The sequence below is a fragment of the Lithobates pipiens genome, unplaced genomic scaffold, assembly GCF_037356315.1.
Source record: "Lithobates pipiens isolate NorthernLeopardFrog02 unplaced genomic scaffold, aLitPip1_a1.2 Scaffold_18, whole genome shotgun sequence".
NCBI lineage: Eukaryota > Metazoa > Chordata > Amphibia > Anura > Ranidae > Lithobates > Lithobates pipiens.
In genome coordinates this window covers 107,852,859-107,876,983 of record NW_027507758.1, presented here as the reverse complement: position 1 = coordinate 107,876,983, position 24,125 = coordinate 107,852,859, and the positions used below count along the sequence as shown (strand labels likewise).

The window sequence follows — 24,125 nt, the reverse complement described above, 5'->3', positions numbered from 1 at the left end:
AGTGAATACTGTAGAGATCGAATTATGCAAAATATAACTGATCTTAATGATTATGTGAGTTTTTTTTTTCTCTGAGTAAGATGTTCATCATTGTTCAGACTCTGGGGCTAACTCAATTTGTGACACCTCAGATCTGGCTGCAGCCCTGCTGAAATCTAATACTCTTCACATACTCCTGATTGCATTATGGTTAGTGGGAAAGCACAGGTTGCACAGGGGTGAAAAAAATAATACATCTGATGGATTACAACCTCTCAGTCAGGGAAATTTCTGTTCTCCATTTCCAAATTGCTCCATTTGATTTTTGCCCTGAGTTTTTTTTCCCATTAGCCATATTAGCCTTTGTGCACTCTCTTCTTCAAAGTAATGCAAATAGGCTTTTTAATTTACTGGCTGGAAAGCAGGTCGAACCTTTAATGTCATGCTATTAGATTTGTTCGAGCCTTCAATATTAGGATGCACTTTTCGTATTGTAGAAAACATTAATATAATTGTGCCACACATTTGTGTTCATTTACAAGTGATTATATCATGAATTGCTTTATGTTTTTAACAATATTTAGCAAGCGTTTAAGGGTGAGCTGGTATTTTTTTTTTTTCTTTCCTATAGTAATATTGAAGATATTTTCAGAAATCCCTTGTAAATAATCAGTATCTATCTATCGCTCTATTTATCTCCGTCTTTGTGAATACTCTCAAGGGGCAGCTATTGTCTTGTTTATTCAGATTCTTTTCGTTTCAAGATAGGTATGTTATAATAGGATTATAAAATGAATAATCTTTTAACCTTGTAACTAACTAATAGCACTAACATGCCTGACTGGTTATAGGAAAAAATATCTGCTGAAATGCTACCTTCTAAAGCCAACCATACATCAAATGCACCAAATTTCGATCCATGTATGGGCGTTGTGTACAACTAGGCTGTTGGGTTTTTACCAGAACAGTTGGTGCCACTGGCTATAGCTAGCAACATTAAAGAGGAAGTAAACCCTGATGAGTTTACTTCCTCTTTCATTCCCTGCAAAGGTAAAGCATAATGGACTACTATGCATCGCATAGTAGTCCATTATGTGTCACTTGCCTGACACAGGAGCCAGCGATGTCACCGCTGTCCCCTGTAGTCCGGAGCATCCATCTTCTCGGTGGGTCTCGCTGCTCCGCAGCTGTCATTCAGCGAAGCCGCAATGACGTCACTCCGGCGCATGCGCACGGGAGCCGCCACGTGCAGCATATTCGTGGGTGACGGTGCTGCGCTCAGTGCGCCTGTGCGCCGCTGTCTACGGCGCATGTCTTTTGGCAAATATCTCCTAAACCGTGTAGGTTTAGGAGATATTTCTTGGACCTACAGGTAAGCCTTAATCTAGGCTTACCTGTAGGTCAAAGTGGTTTGTAAGGGTTTACAACCACTTTAAACACTCTGTTTTGCCAGCTAGGAAGGCTTCCCTCTGGAAGAACACAATAGTACTCCGTGGTGGAAGGAAAGAAAACTGCACAATCTTATGTTCTGCCTTAAAGTGATATTCAAGTTTGGAGTATTTTTTCTTAAAATAACAATAATGTTATAATTACCTGCTCTGTGCATTGGTTTTGCACAGAGAATCCCAGATTCTCCTGTTCTTGGGTCCATGCAGGGGCTTCTGGCCCCTCCCTCCTGCCCGGGGGAACCCAAGCAGGCATCCTCCGGAGCTGCGTCTATTCACACACGGAGCTGTGGCTCGGCCCCAGCCTCCTCCTTCTCCTGGCTCACTGGCTGTAATTTACAGTAGCGGGAGCCAATGGCTCCTGCTACTGCCAAAAGCCACTCAAGAGTGCAAATCCTCATAGAGGTAAGATCATCGCTGGATCGGGAGGGGGCTTGGGTAAGCATTGGGGGGAGGGGGCTGGGGGAGATGCTGCACACTGAAGGTTTTTTACCTTCATGCATAGAATGCATGAAGGTAAAAAAAAAAAAAAAAAACTTGTAAACCTTGTGCCTTTACAACCACTTCAGGCCTGGCCGTAGATGGGTTGAATCTCGGCTGGTTCAGCAGGAACAAGCTGAGATTCAAACCATGTATGGGCAGGCTGAATGTACCCAAGTTGAACAATCAATAAACTTGGGTACAACCAACCGGTAAGATTCTACATGCTATTATTGCAAGCGGGAGAACACAATGGCTAGGAAGGAATTGAGTCCGTGGTTGCAGGAAGTAAATTCACTCGGTCTATGGGCCAGCCTTAGTCTTCTTTCCAGGCCTGTTGATTGGACAATAAAGAGAGTAACAGCAGCATTGTGCTGTTTGCTTCTGTAGATATGTTCAAATTGTTGGACTCACAGTATTGTCCAAACAGTGGATTCTTGATTAGCTTAGATCACTGAGCTCCATCTGTAAATTTGCTGTATAGAAATTATGCTTATATAAAAAATGACTGGAAATTTTGCATTGAAAAATTGATTTAGTTAATTCATAACTAGATTAAAGGGCATTTAAAAATAAATATACAGTATATTCATATTTTTAGGATGTCCAGATAAGCCGTGCAGTGGCGATCTACAATTAGTGTGTGTTTCAGACATATTGTATACAGAAAACAAGCGATATTGCACTAAGTGAATAAGTAAATAAAATTATATAAGCGACACGGATGATCCATGACTGACAGAAGCTCTCACAACAATGTACACTTCATAATAAAAAATGTAAATAAAAAACGCATATCGCTGTCAAACCATGCCCTTAATGATTAAAGTTAAAAAAAAAATCTAATAAATGCAATAAAGTTGAAAACGTGAAAAAAGAAAAACTGTTGATAGTCCAAGTGTCCCAATTCCACATCCATAAAGTGAACTCAAAACATGCGCTGATCCAATGCTCGATTTGTGAAGGCACCCAGTGCTCCCCACAGGATAAATAGGGTAAATGTATCTGCTTACCAGATTTTTAGACCCTCCAGGGTCTATATGCGCATTAATGAGCTTTCGCACCTCACAATGGGCTCAACCGCATCTATTACCCAGCCTGCTTACCTGGATTCTGCAGATTTATACCCCACAGTTATCATCAGTCAAGGAAACTTCAGAGTCCGGAAGATAAACTCATTGTGCAACATTCTTTTAAAAGCACACAGGAGTTTAATAAAAGTTGTACTTACAACAGAAACAATAAAATTAGGCTCAAAATGGAAACATTCGTTTGTCCAGCACGCTCCACGTATGTTCAGAGGTCACCGCTGCTCCGTGCCAGCCTGATGTACGTTTCGTCCAGTGGGACTTCTTCTGTGAGGCAGTAAGGGACAGCGGTGCTCACATCACTTCCTTATGTTCAGAGAAAATTTCTGTTGCCGAACACTTTGGAACAGTGCTGCTAGTATTCAAAACCAGCATGATCTGCAGCACCATGTTTTTGTAGTCCAATACTACTAACGTGGCGGCCATGTTCCAAGGGATCCACTGTGCTCCATTTCGGCATCATATAACCAAACGTATTACTGTTTTAATCTGAAAAAATTAAGAAAAAAATGTCATATTTTCATTATCGCATTTATGAGATTTTTAATTTTTTTTTGCACTATAATCATTAAGGGCATGGTTTGACACCGCTACACGTTTTTGATTTTAATATTGTATACAGTAGTTTCCCATATAACCTGTTGTACTGTTGTCATAACTGTTTGTCAAATATTTGCATTGAGGCATCCTGTGTGTGTCAAATCACATCAAGCCAAACTCTTCAGATCTACTTGTTCACCTTGCGCCTTATTTACAGCCGTAATCTACAATCCTAGACTTTGACCATATTTTAGTGGAAGTTGTTAAGACAGAATAGAACGCGTAGGCCTAATATATATCCTTTGTACATTTCTTGTTTCTTCCCTTGTGTTTGTTCTTCCACAGACCGTCTACTAACAACTTTGCTCAGTATATTGTATTCTCTAGAGCCAGCAGAACAAAAGCAAACAATGTTTCTTTCTTTCTTCCATCTTGTTCAGTTATCACCCTTATCTTTATTTTCATGTCACACTGCCTGTGTAAAGATGACTCCTAAACGTTCGGCAAATTGACAGCTGTGTTTCTTTCCACACCAAATGTCGCTCTTGTTTCTTGTATTTTTCCTCTGAACCGTGCTCTTCCATTTTGTTTCGCCAGTTTCCTTTTTGACACTTGACCTGTCTTTTGTTTCTCAAGTGTCACTGTTTGTGAGGAGCAATGAAGTGATAATACCTTTAAAAGCTTTGTCAATCACTGGTAACTTAGTATGTGTGTGTTCATCACCTGGACAACTGCAATCTCCTCATATTTCTGTGATCAATAGCGACGTCTTGCACTTCACTGGATAGGGAGAAGCATTGGCTGAGTAGAATTAATGTCCTTAAAAGATGCACACTGCTCTACACACTCCCTTATTATTACTTTTGGTTGATTCCCATAGGTTGTTCAGAACAGGGCTGATCTAAACCAAGTCGAATGACTGTACTTTGCTTTAATTTAAGGCCAACGTACAATATTGGTTAATGAAACATACCTTAATCTCTGCTTGGGCTAACTGGCTCAAATGCACAAGTACAATAGATACATATATTGTGACTGTGATAGTGTGTCATTTCTATACTTAGCAAATCAACCTCCCTAGTGTATTTGAAAGCATTATTTTACCTTGCTGCTTATTTGTTATCAGAAGAGGATATTGCAGAAAAGTAGTAATAGCTACTAGCTTAATTGGGCACTGGCGAGGCTGCATTGCTGGGCACTGGCGAGGCTGCATTGCTGGGTGAGGCTGCATTGATGGGCACTGGTGAGGCTGCATTGCTGGGTGAGGCTGCATTGCTGGGTGAGGCTGCATTGATGGACACTGGTGAGGCTGCAATGGTGAGGCTGCATTGATGGGCACTGATCTGGCTGCATTGATGGGCACTGATCTGGCTGCATTGATGGGCACTGATCTGGCTGCATTGATGGGCCTTGATCTGGCTGCATTAATGGGCACTGATCTGGCTGCATTGATGGGCACTGGTGAGGCAGCAGTCACGGGCACTAATCAGGCTGCAATGGTGGGCAATGGTGAGGCTGCAGTTGGGCACTGATCTGACTGCATTGATGGGCACTAATCTGACTGCATTGATGGGCACTGATCTGACTGCATTGATGGGCACTGATCTGGCTGCATTGATGAGCACTGATCTGGCTGCATTGATGGGCATTGGTGAGGCTGCAGCGATGGGCACTGGTGAGGCTGCAGCGATGGGCACTGATCAGGTTGCATTAATGGACAACGCTGAGGCTGCATTTTATGATGATTTTGCAGACGAACAAAAACCATCCCGAACACACCCAGAAATCATGACAAATACACACAGAAATCATCACAAACACATACTGATATTACACACACACACAGAAACCATGACACCCAAACAATAAAAAAATACTTTCTCAAGACGGGGGAATTTTTTTAGATCTGCAAGGGTACTTCATCACAAAAGGTTGAGAAACACTGCCCTATATAACCCTGTGACTTACATCTACTGATGCCTTCTTTTGCATTCATTTTTCACCTTTAGCTCCATCTTGGTACCACCTTCTTGTGCTGTGTACCTCTGTGATCTCATCCGTCTTAGTACTTCACTGTGTTTTCTGCAATTTTGTGCCTTGCACTTCCTGCATTCTGTTAACTAAAAATTCTCAGTTTCTGGCCGAGCATACTGTGCCTCCGTCCTGCTTAGTATCTCTTCTATCTGTGCTATGACTCCTATCTCTGTGCATGTACATGTGCTTTCTCTACAGCTCTGCTGTGCTGGGTACTTAAAGCGGGACTGCACTGTGGGAAAAAATATTAAAAGCCAGCAGGTACAAATACTGCAGCTGCTGACTTTTAATAAATGGACACTCTCCTGTCCCGGGGTCCAGTGATACCGGCAGCCGAGGCCGATCGATCTCTTGGCTGCTGCCGCCACCATTCTAGGTGAGTGAATCAGGAAGTGAAGCGAAGCGGCTTCACTTCCCGGTTCCCTACTGCGCATGCGCGAGTCGCGCAGCGCAATAGGAATTGTCCGCGCTGTCTCTGGGACCCGTGTGTGTCCCAGCAGACAGCGCGCAGGGACAGGAAGAGGCATAGACTCCCGTGGGAGTCTATGCCCGGAAGTCGGTGTAAATACCTGTCTTTGACAGGTATCTGCACCCCCCTCCCCCCTGAAAGGTGCCAATTGTGACACCGGAGGGGGGGAAGGTTCCGATCAGCGGAAGTTCCACTTTAGGGTGGAACCCCGCTTTAAGACTTTGTATCACATGCATCTCTAACTTATTTAAAGGAGAAGTCCAGCTTGGGCTCATTTGGCTGGGCTTCTCCTAAAGATCACAGGAGTGCAATTTGTTTTGAACTCCTGTGACCCGTTTTCAGCAGAGAGCGGTCTGAAGTTTGCTCTCTGCAGACGTCACCAAGTTCATTCCAGGCCTCGTGTCATCCCAAAGTCTGGATCCGCCAGGTGCCTGGACTGATGGCTGTCTCAGGTTCTCGACCGAGAGACTAAGACAGCCGCTCCCCACCCCTCCACAGCTCATCGTTCCAGTGAGCGTGGAGCAGCAGAGCAGGAGAGCTGCTGATTGACAGTCAGCAGCTCTCTTCTCGGGAAGCTGAGACAACCAAGCAATGGCTCTGTTCTCAGTGCAGAGACGCTGGGGGACTGATGCTGCTTCCACCTAGGTAAGTAGGATTAGGGAAAAAAGCCAAAACCTATACTACCACTCCTTTAATTGTACCCTGTGCCTCCAATGTCTAATGCCCTGTACACACGGTTGGTCTATCGGACTTTTTCCATCTGAATTTCTGTCAGAAAAAATTTGAGAGCAGGACGTCAAATTTTCCGACAACAAAATCTGAACAGACTTTTTTAGATCATTTTGTAGAGGATTCCGATCAAAGTGCCACGCATGCTCAGATCACCTTACGAGACCAAAGCTATTGGCTACTAGCCGCAATGTAGTCCCGTTGCAACGAACGAACGTCATCACATTCCGAACTATCGGATTTTCGGACAACTTTGTCCGACCGTGTGTATGCAACACCAGTTTCGAACAAAATCTGTCGGAAAAAATTTGACAGATTTTGTTGTCGGAATGTCCAACCGTGTGTACGGGGGCTCAGTGAATTATATCTTGTTTGCACGTCTATTTCATCCCAGTCTTGTACTTGTAGACTTGTACCTGTCTCCTAAGCCAGTGCCTCTCACATCCACCTCTGCCATTTAAAGATCCCTGCATCCTCACTTAGTGTTGAAAGGTGGGTCATCATGTTGTAAGTCTGCCAGCGGGCATTATGGTGTGGTTAAACGAATGTATTTATAACAAAAAGGCAGCTGTTATAGGCTGAAAAACATACTGAGATGGCTCAAACCTTTCCATCACTTGTGCTGAAATGCTACAAGTCCTTGTACCTTTTTGACTGCTGGATTTAGACAGACACCAATTAATCAACAGGCATGTCTTTAGAATTGTCTCCAACCTCCATAGTCCTAAAACCCTACTTAAGAATTTTTTTTTGTTATTCACAAAGTGTCACCTTTGTGTTTTCCTTGTTTGTGCTGTCCCCTGAAAGATGTAGCTGCATCAGGAATAGATATGCCAATTAAAATGCCCTGCTGACTGACAAAGCATACCGCCATTCATTTAGGTAGCCATGCATTTATCACACAGATGGCCAACAGTAATGATTAGCAATGTAGATCATAAAACCGTACAAAACATTTCAGTTGATCTATCTGCTTTCCTCCACTCAGGTCATTACTGTGCTTATGCCACATGAAGCTGGCCACATGCGTGACAATTTTAAAGTTGACCACTCTCATGCCACCCAGAACAGCAAATAATTGTCAGAAACCAACCAAACTATCACCCACGAGTCCTATCAACTACCGGAATTTAGTCTTGAAGTCATACTCGGCAACCATTTGATAGCTTCAATACAGTTTAATGAAAGAATAAAATGCAATCAGAATGGGGGAAAACAATGCATTTTTTTTGCACATGTTTATATATTGCTACTATGTTGGATCAGTGCAATGTCGATTCTCAATTAATTGTGGTCAAAACTACTTTGTCTTCCATTGCTTTGGGATGGTTTTGACAAATCTATGAAATCCAGGTTGTGAAACACAGCATCTGCTACGTTAAATAGTCTATTTTTTTCTAGAATAATTAGCGATCACATGGCAGCATTTCCTACAAGGATTTCTCTACATGCTGAAGTTGGAGGCATTGGGCTGTATTTTTCTAAATGCATTAGAAGGAATCTCAGATGTTAAAACTTTTTTTACATTTTGAATAGAGTGTGTGGGGAGGGGGGGGGGGGGGGGGCGAGGTGGATTTTCCTATTGGGATAATAGCTCCAAACGTGTAAAGTATTGTTGTGAATGTCAGCATGAGAGCAATCATTTTAAGGTTATAGTTCATGGCCAACTCTCAGCTGATAAACCTGTAAAAGCTTTTAAAAAAAAAAAATTAGGGTTAGTTTACACAGACATGCGCCATTTTAACACTTGACATGCTTGGTATCTATTTACTTCACCCAATCCTGTCTTTTATATTTTTACCCAAAGAATTGGGTATATTATTGTGTTTGCACTATTTTTTATTTTAGTAAATTTTTTCCTGAAAATGTGTGTTTGGTAAATAACTGCACAAATATCATGCAATATAAACAATTGCAATTACCACCATTTTTACTCTAATTTCTAGCAAAAAGTGCAGATCACATGTGTTCAAGAAATTAATACATTGCTCTGGTAGACAAGTGGTCAAACTCATTCTGTGAACTTGGAGCATTTGGCATAAGAATAACAAGTGTTTAGTTGGTTACCTCAACCAAAGTTGTTTTGAATGCTATTCCATACTTGTAAAAGGTTCCTTCCTATAACACCCAGATGTTAACTGCACCAAGACTCATCTCATGTCATTAAAAAAGTTCCTTTGACGATAGGGACTTGAAAAGCCCACCGTACTAGTGAAAATTTGCTTTATTTTAACGCTGGCATCCGCTGGTGCCCTTAACAACCAGGGAACAGCTGGTTGTTAAGGAGCCAGCTCCTGCTGGCATCCTCAGCAATCATGATTAGCTGGTTGTTAAAGTCGAACTGTAGCTATAGAAAAAATAAAATGTGAACAGGCAGGATTTTTAATGCAGAAGAAACATGCTCATCTGCCTGTCCACCTCTGTACAGTGAGCTGTGCACGCATACACTGGAATGCCAGCACCCCCAGTCGGCCAATTAATGTGGCCAGCAATGGAGACTGGGAAAACAGCCGCCCGAAGATGTCAGTTGCCAGCAGGGAGCTCTTGGACATCACATCGCTGGATCCAAGGTAAACATAGTCCCGCTTTAGGCAGAAGACACCTGCTGCATCCATAACTACAATCTGCTCATCTGGATTTCTGGCTGACAGCAGGATATAAAGAAGAGAAACCCGGAATTAAACAATATTTTAAAAAAAAAAGCATGATGGTCCCCTCCAAAATCTGTACCAGACCCTTATAAGAGCATGCAGGCCAGGAAAGGGGGATTGAACGCCCCTAAACCATACCAGGCCACAGGACCTAAGCATGGGGAAGGGGTTGTTTTTGGGGGAGGGGGGAGTGCCATGGGTGACTTATCGGTATCTAATAAGCCTCTGTTATCGGGGAGGCCCCCAGATCCCATCCGCCCCTCATATGAATGAGCAGGGGTACTCAGTCCCCCCCAAAAAAATTGCCAAAGTGAATAGAAACCCAGAGCCAGTTTTTGAAATGTCCTTGGTAAAAAAAAAATACCCTAAAGTAAATCCATTGTCCATCACAATGAATGTCATCTGCTTTCCACCCACCACTAAATAAACTAAGGGGGGTGGGGGTCACTTGGTGTCATCACTGGGTGTCCCCCACCTACTTGTGACATCATTGACCGGGGCATGCTGCTATGGTTTGGTTCGGGTGGTGAATGGCTTACCTACATGCTCAGATAAGGGTCTGCTATGGATTTTGGCAGGGACCTCATTCCATTTTATTCTCCATTTATGAATTTTTGGCGTGGGGTCCCCCTCCATACCAGACCCGAAATGAATCCCACTGACAGCACAGTTACTGGTTGTTAAGGATGCAGTGGTTGCTGGCTCCTTAACAACCAGATATTCACTGGTTGTTAAGGACATGGCGGGTGCTGGCTCTTTAACAAGCAGCTGAAACTTCATAAGTTCCTTAAATATTGCATGACTGGACCACATGCATTTATTTATTTACTTTAGCGGATTGACTTTAGGGCTGTTTTATGCAACATTTACTGAGCATTTTTGCTTTCAAGTAAATACTGCATAAAGGGATCGTGGATTGACATTTCCATTGCAATTTCCTTTCCTGAATTGGGCCCATTTTTTTAAATTTAACCCAGCTTTGTTTTTTATCTATTTCCAGCTCAGAAAAGGGTTAGAAACACATCATTGTATTTTTATTTTCCTCCTATGTCAGAGCTACAGTAGTGAGCTTTTACTTTTATGTCCTTTCAGCTTCTCTTTCTGGTGAATTGGTGATTTATTTATTGATTATTTTTTTCTAATCATCAGTTTACCTATAAATAGTTCCTGCTTTGTCTCTCTTTCTGTTAAGTCAAATGACATCAGGCACACAGTGCCACCTTGTGCCCAAATTAGGATTACCACATTCCAAAAAGCAGAAAATGTGCCGTAACCCAGAGCCTATAACCTGGAATGATGATGTTCTGCATTGAGTAAATCCCTGAAGACTGTTGCATAATGATTTTTTCATGGCAGAAATTGTCATTGTAAGCTGAAGACTCATCGAGATACTGGAATACAATACAGTTACTGATTGTTTGAAGTGTGTGTGTGTGTGTGTGTATATATATATATATATATATATATATATATATATATATATATATATATATATATATATATATATATATATATATATATATATATATATATATATAATTTTCTCTGAAATAACTGGAAAACTAAACATTTATGGTATACACAATTGTTTATTTAATGGAAATCTGATTTTATTTTTACTTTTAAGTCAACAGAATATTACAAATGCATAAAACAAATGAATATCTCATAAATTCATGCCTGTCTGCCTATATCGGAAGAGCATTCACCTAAAAGCATTATGGCTTGTCAATATGCATATTTGCAAATTCCAGTGTGACTTTTACAGCAGGGAAGTCCAATTGTGTTGTCTTATGTTCACTGTCACTGCAATGCATGGTGCGATCAGATAATATACCTTAAGTGGTTAGTTTTTCTTTGCCAAGAAACTTCTTATGTGGGTAGGGGGAGTAGCTAGTTAAAAATAAACTGCAGCTTTGACTAAAGTTGCATAATACCCTTGCTTGGTGTAGGCTTTTTATATACTTCCAAAAGGCTGCTTAAAAAACTCCCAGAGATGGCTTCATCCTGTCCTGCCTTGTTTGTAGAACATTGCAAAGACACTCCCAGTTATTACTGCTCTTGCTAGTCATCGCAGGAGCAAAACCCTCAAACACCCACATATGTGGTCCACTACCTCTTCCATCTCCGCACCAGTTAGTTTAGACCTACAGTGGAAAGGGGGAGAGAGTGAGTGCATGCATGTTTGAATCAACTGGAAGTGTTTTAGCAGCATCCCAGAAACAAGGTCCTTGTTGCTAGGATGTTGTTAAGATGGTCCCAGCCATTACTACTCATACTCATCTCAGGAGCGGGCTCTCAAACCTCTGCCCACTTGTGGTCTGCTATCACTTTTGCCTCAACATCGCTGACCTCAGAACTACTGCAACAGGGGAGAGAGGGCACATGCAAGGGCATTTAAATTGATTGGCAATTTCATAGCAGCATCCTGGCAATAAGGCAGGACAGGATGATGCCATCTCTATTAACAGATTGCTCCCAGCTTGTTATATAAATAGTTTGCATCTGCTTTATCTATAAATAGTTTACACCTGCTTTCGCTATAAATATATTGCACCCAGTATGGTCTATAGATAGACTGCACTCCAGGTTATTCTATAAATAGATTGCAGTTGCCTGTTCTAGAAATAGATTGCACCCAGTGTGTTATATACATAGATTGCACCAGCTGTTTCTATAAATAGATTGCACCCAGCTTGCGATGTCTTGTGGGACTTGTAGTTTCATAACAGCTGGGGGGCCACCAGTTTGAGACCCCTGGCTTAGATGCTTCCAGCTGTTACTGCTTACCATCGCCATCACAGGAGTGAGCGCTTAAAACCTTGCAGGTGTGTGGTCCATTATCTCCTACATCGCACCATCCTTGAGCTCAGACCTACTGCGACAGGAAAGAAAGAACACACACAAGGGGATTTGAATCTGCTTCACTCTGTCATACTAAAGGCATGAAGGTATGCAATGGACAATTTTTACATAGTGAAGGTATGGCGCTTGGTTTTAAATAATGATATAAGTGACATGTGACAGTACAGTAATAAAATTAATGTATTATAATAAAAATATAAGTATTTATATAGTCCAGTGTGATAAATTCCCAACACAAAAGTCAATCTTCCAATGCAATTTTCAAAAATCCTTTACCGCTTGTGCTCACAATATGGATGTGCACTCACCAGAGATGTTTAACCCCTTTTTACAGGTTGCACAAAAGTCCCTTTTTTGTTCTCAAAGGCCAAGATTCCTCCTGGGGTGTGCTACAAAGATTTCCTCTAATTTTGATATCACTCATATGTATGATGACCAAACAGGAGATAGATTTAAAGTATCATAGTGCAGTAACTTTATTTAAAATTGGTTGGCAGTTTAAAATACGGTAAGTTGGTTACACTCACATTTATGGGTGTCTGAAAGCTGGCACAGCATATAGAGCGTGTAGGGAAGGATGAAATGTAACCAGCATAGAGCCGGCGTGCATTCCAAGCCTCGTTTTCAGATCCCCGGGCCGGGCGTGATGTCACACAGGATCCAGAAGTGAAGCGGTGAAGGATTTTTGAAGATTGACTTTGGTGTTGGGAATTTATCAAACTGGGCTATAGAATTACTTATATTTTTATTATTTATATTACATTACTTTTATTACTGTACTGTCGCATCTCCCGTCTATCATTATTTAGAACCAAGCTCCATACCTTCACTATGTATATGTTATAAGAGGTGTTATCCTTCTTAAAGGGGCAGCTACAGTTTTTAAGTTTGTGTGCTTTTGGAGTGGGCGCCAAACGCTGGTTTGTTGTTTTAATGGGCAATTTTAATTTCATCACGTTTTCAGAGAAATGGAATATTGTTTCAATAGGCTGTAAAAGCACCAACAAATTTGTCAGATAATTTTTCAACAATATGGTGTAACAAAAAAAAAGTTAACTGCACATGTTACTGCTACAACTTAAAGGCCTGCTATGTTCTTGGTTGATATACAGTATCTGTTATACATGTATTAGCATATAAACATGCAAATAAAAAGGGGAAAATTAAAAGTAAAGTGCAGTTGCAAAAGAAACATGTAATTTGTATCTGCTTTTCCTATGGTGAATTTAATGCTCCTGGGAATGCTATGTTTTTGTAAAGAAGTCCTTTAAAGCATCACTGTTCCTCTGCAGAGGATAAAAAAAATGTTTTACTGTTTAATGCAGGTCAAATCCATTTTATGAGCCAAAAGATAGTCCGGATGTAAACCGGAGCAGAGCTGTGATGGATTCTGAGATGGAGAAGAAAATGAAAAGGAAAGCCCCAGCTCCACCTGTACCTGTACCAAAGAAGGAAGAGTCAGTTAGTGTTCCCCTTTCTGTTCCCCTAGGGAAGGACTTCTCTTCTTCTCCAAAGGTAAGACAACCTCACATATTATTCATCTGTTTGTTGACAATCTCACTGGGTGTTGTAAATTCTGGACCTCTTGGTTTGCATACATCTTGTCAAATGGCCTCCAGGAACTGCTCCTAGCCTTTGAGGCACAGTATTTGTGCAGGGAACTCCCTACCTACCCTTGGCTTCTATCCCTCCCATTTCCCTTTAACCCACCCACCCCCACTCCCTTCTTTTTTCCCCACTATCATTCCCTCTGTCTGGCTATTTTTTCCTTTGGTCTTTTAAACAGTATTTACATCAGCTTAATGCTAGAAAGGTTGCCTAAACAGTTACCTTTTTTTGCAGCTTGTCTATACCAATTACATAAGGGTTCTGTCATCTACTCCCTTAAATTATTTTTATTTTATTTTAACTTCCCTAAATAAACAGGACTTCACACAATATAAAATGGCCTCTTTTGAATGCTTTAGGCTACATGCTTATACTCTTCTTGATTGTACTATTGTGATATATCTTACATGCTCTTGTCCTATTGCTAATCAGGGATGAGCTAAGACATGGTCGGACACGAGTGTGAACTCACCTAAGCTACCCCGCTAGGAAACTGTCAAAGCGGACAGCCAATCATCATTGGCCCAGGAATTCCCCACCTTACAGCCACAGGTATACATGCGGTTGGGGAATGGCTCAGCCTCCAATGATTTGACTGCTACTTTGACTGTTGGGGGGATAGTTCAGGCTCGGACTCACGTTGAACCCAGTTGAGCTCATTCCTATTCATTGTGTGATATATGCTGGTTGTTATGTTAACCATTGCTTCTTCTTATAAACAATAAAGTTCTTGTGAAAGAAACGAACACCGCTATTAGCAAGCAGACTTATGAAACTGGAGCAGATGGAGTGTATATGTCAAGTCAATTTATTTCCCTAATGCTGCCCATACACTATACGTAAAATTGGGCAAACTAATTTTCGAAAAACGTACATTTGGCCGAGAGAACAAACGATAGTGGCATTATGTAATGACCGATAAATCATTGACATGAATGAATCAATTTTTTATTTGTTTTTTTTTTTACATATACCTAGTGCAAACAGTTCGAACGATTTTTCGTATAGTGTATGGCCAACATTAGTTTTGGATAGACTTGGGGAAGAGACAGAGCCTTCCAGGGCTTTAATTGACTGGTTTCCTCTTTCTTCTAATAACATTTTACCAGACAGGAAATGAGAGTAACCCTTCACTAGCTACACAGACAGACATAAACATGCTTTTCTTTCTGTCAGTTATTTTTTTTATTGCTGCCTTTTATCCCTTTTGTAGATTTTCACTCACTCCCTTTTTTGGTGAAACAGCAGGGCATGAAATGAGAGTACATCTCTGTAACATAGCAGTAAAAATCCATCAGGAATTCTACACTTTCCCCTTTCTATCCAAAGCTAGAATAACATGTTTAGCTTGAAATACACTTTTAAACTTGGTGTGCTGCAGAGTGGTGCTTGGGACCAGAAACATGCAGTTAACTTTACATTTCTGGCATGGTGCCAGCATGTCGGAATAAGTAACTTCCGCATGAGCAGGAATGATGTTGTCTCACATCAATCAATAAATATTGCCAAAGATCGACACACAAGATGTTGGCAGCAGTCAGAGTCCATTCACACTAGTTGCCTAAAGTCACGCGACATGAGAAAATCAACGCACGTGAATGAGAGCCATCTTAATGCACACTACTGAAGTCGCTCCGACTTCAGAAAAGGTTCATGTACTACTTCAATCCAACTTCTAGGCGACTTGTACCCATTGATTTCAATGGAAGTCGCCTCCAAGTCGGGTCCCCTGTCTAAACTGAAGCCACTTTCCAATAAGTAAAAATAGTTTTCTAGGCAAACCCCTCCCTCCCACAGAGCTGATTATTATGTGATTGGCCACTGGCAAAGTCCCCTGTCCTGGAGGCAACTTCAAGTTGCGTTGTAAGTTGCTCCAAATCGTGCTGTGATTCATACTCAAGTCGTGTCCAAGTTGCCTCCCAAAGTCACGCTGGAAGTCTTGTTGCCCCTGTGTGAATGGACTCTCAGAGAGCAAAGGTATTTCCGCCTCTAGTACTGCTTTAAACTGGAAGTAAACCCTCCTGTCTTTTACAGTTATGACACCAGCCATTTGTTGACTTGGTTGAGAGCACAAGCAACCATGATAGTTATCAGTCATGGCATAAACGGATTTGGGAAACAGTTGATTGGTTCAGTATTTTCTTTCAAATGAGCCGACCCTTAGGAGATTTTATTCTCCATCGTTGCTCCACACAGCCAAGAATCATTTCTATTGTCCGTTATCGGCAATTCAGCATGACACATCTTATCAATATACAGATTGGTTCCCAACCCAATGGAACATTCCTGAAACAGCTTTTAAAGGTCCTCCAATAATTGTTTTCTTTCTTGCCCATGCAGATGTTATTGTATCACACTTCCTCCAAATGCTTTTGCGTTGGCAAATGCCATTTGATGACGAACCCTTCTGAGCATGGTTTGCAACCAGGAAGGCTCCTTATTAACCACTTAATGACCACCCACTGCAAATATACTGTGGCAGGTCAGCCGCTCTACCTAGTACGTGATCTGTCACTTCCGGGTCTGGAGCACACGTGCCACCGGCGACCCGCTCCTGCTTTGATTGTACACAGCGGGAGCCCAGCAGTGATGTCTGCTGGAACCCTGCTGACTACACAGGACAAAGGGCAGAGTGGCGATCTGCCTATGTAAAATAAAAAGGCAGTTTGTTGTTCTGTCTGAAGAGCGGGCATTGATCCTGCAAATGAGGAATACGGATCTTTGCCTTCCCCTAATCAAAGCACCTCCCTCACAGTAAGTAAGCACAACACAGCCACACAATTAACCTTTGATCGGCCCTGTTAACCCTTTCACTGCCAGTATTAGTACAGTGACAGCGCATATTTTTAGCACTGATCACTGTATTAGTGTCACTGGTCCCCAAAAAGTGTCAAAAGTATTAGCTGTCCGGTTTGTCTGTTGCAATATCACAGTCCCACTATAAGTCGCTGAACACCGCCATTACTAGTAAAAAAAAATATTTAAATATCCCAGTTTGTAGACGCTATAACTTTTGCGCAAACCAGTCAATATTTGCTTATCGTTATTTTCTTTTTACCAAAAATATGTAGAAGAATACAGTTGTGCTCATAAGTTTACATACCCTGGCAGAAGTTATGATTTCTTGGCGATTTTTCTGAGAATATGAATGATGACACAAAAACATTTCTTTCACTCATGGTTAGTGTTTGGATGAGGCCATTTATTATCAATCAACTGTGTTTACTCTTTTTAAATCATGGCAACAGAAACTACCCAAATGACCCTGATCAAAAGTTTACATACCCTGGTGATTTTGGCCTAATAATGCACACAAGTTGACACAAGTTGACACAAAGGGGTTTGAATGGCTATTAAAAGGTAACCATCCTCACCTATGATCTGTTTGCTAGTAATTGGTGTATGTGTATAAAAGGTCAATGAGTTTCTGGACTCCTGACAGACCCTTGCATCTTTCATCCAGTGCTGCACTAAAGTGTGTGGCTTCTGAGTCATGGGGAAAGCAAAAGAATTGTCAAAGGATCTGCGGAAAAGGTAGTTGAACTGTATAAAACAGGAAGGGGATATAAAAAGATATGAAAGGAATTGAGGATGCCAATCAAGAAGTGGAGAATGAGGGATTCTGTTGAAACCAAACCACGGTCAGGTAGACCAACTAAAATTTCAGCCAGGAAAATTGTTTGGAATGCAAAGAAAAACCCACAAATAACTTCTGGTGAAATACAGGAAATGGGGTGTGGCGGTTTCAAGATGCACAATAAGGAGGCACTTGAAGAAAGATGGACTACGCAAATGCCACAAAGTATTCTGCTTACAGTACACCAAATAGCACAGAGACAAGCCTGAAACCTTCTGGCGCGGAGTCATTTGGAGTGATGAGAGCAAAATTTAGCTTTTTGGCTACAACCATAAATGCTACATTTTCGAGAGGAGTCAACAAGGCCTATGATGAAAAGGTCCGGAGGTGGATTGCTGATATTTTGCTTTTTTTCAAGAGAAATGGGCAGCTTTACCACCTGATAAGATAAAAAACCTCATCCACAAATACCACAAAAGACTTCAAGCTGTCATTTTTTGTTAAAGGGGGCAATACACAGTATAAAGAACTGTGGTGTGTAAACTTTTGATCAGGGATATTTGGGTAGTTTCTGGTGCCATTATGATTTAAAAAGAGTAAACTCACTTGATTGATAATAAATGGCTTCAGCCATCAGTGAAAGAAAAAATTTTGTGTTATTCATAGTCTTTGAAAAATGGCCAAGAAATTATAAATTCTGCCAAATTCTGTAAACTTATAAACGCAACTGTACATATTGGCCTAAATTGATGAAGAAATTATATTTTTTTTACTTTTTTTTTATTGGGTATGTTTTATAGCAGAAAGTAAAAAATATTGTTTTAATCTATAGTGCAAAAAATAAAAACCGCAGAGGTGATCAAATACCACCAAAAGAGAGCTAAATTTGTGGGGAAAAGAGGACAAAAAATGTATTTGGGTACAGCGTCATATGACCGCGCAATTGTCAGTTAAAGTAACGCAGTGCCGTATCACAAAAAATGGCCTGGTCATGAAGGGGGTTAAACCTTTCCAAAAGGTCAAGTGGTTAAACCCAAAACAAAAATATATTGCTGCTTACCAATGTTTTCATGTGGTGGTTTTTTTAGGCTTTTTTTCCCTCCGTTTTTTTTTTCACCTGGTGATCTAGCCAGTTACATACCCTCCTGTATTAAAGTGCCCCTACTCTGGATGAAGGAGCACAGGGGCAACACTGGACAGCAGTATTGTCATTCCCAGGGGAGTGTTAGATGTACTATCAGATTTAGATACACTGACAAATTAAAGCCAAGCTCCAGCTCACACTTTTGTAAGTAGTTACAGCAACAATTTTTGTCCTTTTGGGATAAAGGTTTTGCATAAATTAAACGCTGATTCATGTAAGCAACCCTGTCAGTGTTAAATGGTTTATCTCATCCCTCTAAATGCTACCAACTGAAAGAGAGCTTATTCTGTAGGAAAATAGCGGACTTGCCAGATGAAAATGCAAAAAAGTCTAAAATAAAATAAAAAATAAAATAAAAATAATGAATGCAGCAATCACATCTAAGAAATGGCAAGCTGCAATATAATAAATGTTTGCTTTTGGATTTAATATTGCATAAAAACCCAAATTCAATTAGAAAGTACAAATTGCATTAAAAATCAGTGAAAAGGAAAAGTTCCTTCTATGGAATTCCTATGCATTTAATATTTACAAAATATGAAGGATGTATATGCTCCAACTCCTCCTATTCAAGGCATCACACCTGACTTGGTCTGATACAAGAATGGGAAAAAAAAATCATGTTTCATAATTTGTTATAAAATTTTGCAAACAGGTAATTTTTCTCCTTCATTGAAATGCGCTGATGGGGCGACATTGGTGGGCACTGATATGCTGCACTGGTGGGCACTGATATGCTGCACTGGTGGGCACTGATAGGCTGCACTGGTGGGCACTGATGGGCACAGTTAAGGCGGCACTAATAGGCACAGATAAGGTGGCACCGATAGGCACAGATAAGGCGGCACTGATGGGCAAAGATGGGCACAGATAAGATGGCACGGATGGGTGGCACTAAGGAGCACTGATAGGTACCACTGATAGATGGGACTGATGGGCACTGATAGGTGGCTCTGATAGGTGGCACTGCTGGGCACTGATGGGCGGCACTGATGGGCACTGGTAGATGACACTGAGGGGCACGGATATGTGGCACTGGGGTGCAGCACTGTTGTTGAGGCAGATTGTGGGCACTGATGGGTGGCACTGTGGGCACTGATGGGTGGCACTGTGGGCACTGATGGGTGGCACTTTTTTAATACTTAGATGGCTCTGGCAGGGGGCAGGTGGGCACTGATGAGCTGGCCGTGATCAGGACTGAAGTCCCTCTCACGACCACCGGTGATCGGCTTTTTTTTTTTTCTCCTCACGCTATCAGCGCAAGGAGGAAAAATAGCCGATTACCGGCTCTGTTGTGTGACATGATCAGCTGTCATTGGCTGACAGCTGATCACTCGGTAAGGGGTCGGGATCGACCCCTTGCTCCGATCTGTGATCAGGCAAGGCTCATAGACTCGCTGATCAGAGCGCGCCGCGCGCACCCCTCAGGGGACACGCAGGCCTCTCGTGCATGGGAAGACGTCAATAGACGTCGTCCCGGCAAAGCAGGTCCACGCTGTAGCCGTCATTCGGCTATAGCGCGGATCTCTAGTGGTTAAGAACAATTAGCTGGGATGGATTTGAACACACATTTTTTTTTTTTTTTTTTTTTTACGAGGGTATGATTATGGTCTGGAAATAAGCTCATCCTGCATTGAAGAAAAATATGAAAAGGGGTTGCTAGGTTACATCAGATGATCGCTATAGCTCCTCTATTTAAAAAACGATTTTACTTTTTCAGTATGTGTCAATTCTTAATGACATCATTTTTTTCTTTTTCATGTTTACAATCAAGAGCATTACACGTACATTCTGATTTCATCAGACTTGAATTATTTTTTATGTCTTCGGGTAAAGAAATGACTTTCTGTTTTTCAATGCACCAGTAGATGGCCCCTTTGGCCTTTGAGGATAAACACCTGTGTGAACCGGATTAATATTAGATGAAACATATTTGTTTTAGCGTTTTGACAAAATGTACATGCACAAAGAATCATCCCTCCCTAGGTGTATTTCAATATTTTTTGTGAAAACACAACTCCGGGGACATTCATTTTTTTTTTTTTTTAAATATGTTTTTATTGAAGAAAATTTTTTCCATACAACAGGTGAATTCGTACACAGCGATACAAATAGTCACTTAATGATAATGTAACATCACCAAAGAAAACCGCCGCAGGCGGGATATGGACTGTGAACATTTCAATACAGCACATCAAAAAAGAAAAAGAAAAAGGACACACCACGAGTCTACCAGTAAGAACACATAGAAAAACCAAAAGATATATATATCATTGTGGAAGGGGTTGTGGAGTAGAAGTCCCAGGGCCAAACCTGAGAAAACCATTCCCTAGAGTAAATGGTCAAAAGAGTTAAGGTACAGTCTCAGGGTTAACCATGGAAATATCCCACCTGTCCCATATTTTAGAAAACTTGGGTAGAGTATCTTGCACCAACGCAGTCATATGTTCCATTCTGCGTATATATGCAATAGCCGAGATTAGCTGCGATTGGGACGGAGGGGAGGTGGATAACCAAAGAGTGGGAATCGTTCTCTTAGCAGCTAGAAGAATGTAGGCTGTCAATTTCTTGGCGTGTTTAGATAACGCCGCGACAGGCAGGCCTAACAAAAAATGTTTAGGGTCTAATGGAATATCTACCTCCAGAACAGATTGTAGTAAGGATTGGACCATGGACCAAAAAGGCACAATCAAAGGGCAGCTCCAGAAAATGTGGTAATGGGTGCCCTCGTCTCGTTGGCATCTCCAACACAACTTAGATACGGAGTGATCATATTTATGTAACATTTCAGGGGTTTTGTACCAGAACATTAGTATCTTGTAGGCCGTCTCTCTCTGCTCCACACATCTGGAGACTCTAGAGGTAGAGGTCCAGATGTCCTGCCATTGGGAAATGGTTAAGGGGGAAGGTAAAACCGCAGCCCATCTTCTCATATAGAGATGTGTGTCCGTAGTGGGTGAGGTCGAATTGTGGAGGACACTATAAATAGAGGTTATCAGTCCTCTCTGGCACGGGCCTTGTGAGCACAAAGTTTCAAAGGTGTTAGGGTTGGCCAGAATCAGGTCAGGAGATCTAGAGTGGAAATAATGTTTGAATTGAATGTAAGAGAAAGAGAGTCGATCTGGAATGTCATACTTGTTCTGAAGCTCAGAAAAGGATAGGAATTTGCGAGATACTGGATGCACCAGATGGCGGAGTTGAAAGACGCCAGACCTATACCAAGGAAACATATTCTTCACCGAGAGACTGTCAGGCATATCCGGATTAAAAATAACATTCAGCAGGGGCGAGCATGGAGAAGAGAGAGAGAACCGTTTGTGACACTGTTTCCATACGGAGAGAGTAAAAAGCATCGGTCCCAGGCATATACGCCTAAGCTGCGCCATAGAGGAGGTCAAATCAGACCATAGCATGGAGCATGGATGGACCGGGGTGACCACACTCATTTCTAGCTCCGACCATCTACTGGTAGCAAAATATGACGACCAGGAGATAGCCGCCACCAGGTGCGATGCATAGTAGTACTTCACGATATCGGGGGCTCCCAGTCCTCCATGAGATCGTGGAGCAAAAACCACCGTTTGGGCAATCCGATGCCTTTTATTCCCCCATATAAATTTAGCAAAGGCTCGCTGAATATTCCTAAGCTGAGGCATAGAGATAGCAACTGGCAATGTTTCAAAAAGATATAAAAACTTAGGGAGTATGGACATTTTCAATACATTAATCCTACCCAGGAGAGATAGGGGGCAGGACGACCAACTTCTGAGTAGACTGTGCGTTTCCGCTATTAAAGATGTATAGTTAGCTTCATAAAGGGAGCCGTACTTGGCGGTCAGGTTAATGCCAAGATATTTGAGAGAAACGGGGCACCAACGGTAGGGATACGTGGATTCCAAGGAAGCTTGAAGTGCGGGGGGGATATGAATAGGGAGCGCTTCGGTTTTGGACGCATTTACCTTATAACCCGAGAGCCTACCGAAAGAATCTAAAATAGTGTGAAGTTTGGGAAGGGAGGTTAGGGGTTTCGTCAGTGTGAGGAGAATGTCGTCTGCAAAAAGAGACAGCTTGTATTCTTTCAGTCTGAGGGAGACTCCCCTTATGTCCGAATCCGCCCGTATAGCTGCAGCCAAGGGTTCTAAGCATAATATAAACAGCAAGGGGGAGAGGGGGCATCCCTGTCTGGTACCATTACTATGCGTGAATAACGGGGATCTGTAAGATGCTAATTGGACTTGGGACGTGGGAGACGAGTATAGGGCTTGCAGGGCTGATAGGAAAGAACCAGAAAAACCAAAGCGTTTAAGCGTTGCAAACATATAGGGCCATCCCAGCCTGTCAAAGGCTTTTTGTGCGTCTAAACTCAAAACAATGGCCGGACGAGACATTTTATCGAGTAGATCGATGAGGTCAATGGTACGCCTGGTATTATCCCCAGCCCGTCTGCCCAGCACAAATCCCACCTGGTCATTATGAACCAGAGCAGGAATCAATAAGGAAAGCCTATTAGCTAAAATTTTGGTGAAGATTTTATAGTCGGAGTTGAGTAAGGCTATGGGTCTGTAATTATCTGGCAGTGTAGGGGATTTACCCGGTTTCGGGATAACTGTGATATGTGCGTGGAGAAACTGAGAATGCGGGATATTGCCCCTTTGCAGGGAGGTGAAAAGATTAAGCAGGTGGGGACTTAGTGTCGGGAGAAAAGTTTTATAATAAACATAAGGAAGCCCATCAGGACCCGGGGATTTATGGGACGGAAGGTCTTTTACAACCGCAGCCAGCTCCTCCGGTGTAACGGGGGCATTTAAGGTGTCTACTTGTGGGGAAGACAGCACTGGTAATTTCAAAGAGGCGCAGAAGTCATCAAAGCTATCTTGGGAGAACTCGTGATTGGGGTCAGAAGCTAGGCAGTTATATAATTTTTTGTAAAAAGTGCCAAACACTTTAGTCATCGTCAAGGGGCAGTAAGTCGGAGTGCCGTCCGGCTGCAGCAGGAGGTCAGGATAGGAGTGAAACGGACGGGGCTTAAGCTTGTTCACCAACATCCTATGAGGCTTGTTGGCAAATTCGTAGAACCGCTGTTTAGTCCAAAGCAGAGCCTTAGAACAATTGTGCATGTCTAAAGACTTTAACCGTTCGCGGAGAGAGGTCACTGTGCGAAGACGTGGCACCGATGGGGAAGACACAAGCAGAGCTTCAGCTCTTTGCAATTGCGAGAGGAGGTTCAGTCTCTGCGCTGCCGAGTCCCGCTTTAGGCGAGAGCCAGCCGAGATACATAGTCCTCTAAAGACAGCCTTGTGAGCCTCCCAAAGGGTGGACACGTCCCGCACCGACCCTTCATTAAGCTGAAAAAATTCGGCTAACCCGTGAGATAGATGAGTTTCGGTAACTGGATCGTGGAGGAGGAACTCGTTGAATCTCCAGTGGCAGGTCTTAGGTGTGGAGAGGGTGAGGACGAGATCGAGCTGTACCGATGCGTGATCAGACCACGTCATGGGATTTAACTCCGAGGCCAC

The 24,125-nt window shown here is 42.1% G+C and overlaps 1 protein-coding gene across 5 annotated transcripts in view; it reads left to right on the top strand.

The window, feature by feature from the left end:
- The window catches only part of EHBP1 (EH domain binding protein 1), a 724,273-nt gene that overhangs the window by 300,617 nt on the left and 399,531 nt on the right, over positions 1–24,125 (top strand). For all 5 annotated transcript variants that reach the window (XM_077485988.1, XM_077485986.1, XM_077485985.1 and 2 more), the window contains one exon: positions 13,606–13,795. In XM_077485988.1, the coding sequence (XP_077342114.1) occupies positions 13,606–13,795 (190 nt within the window). The remainder of the gene's footprint in view (positions 1–13,605; positions 13,796–24,125) is intronic.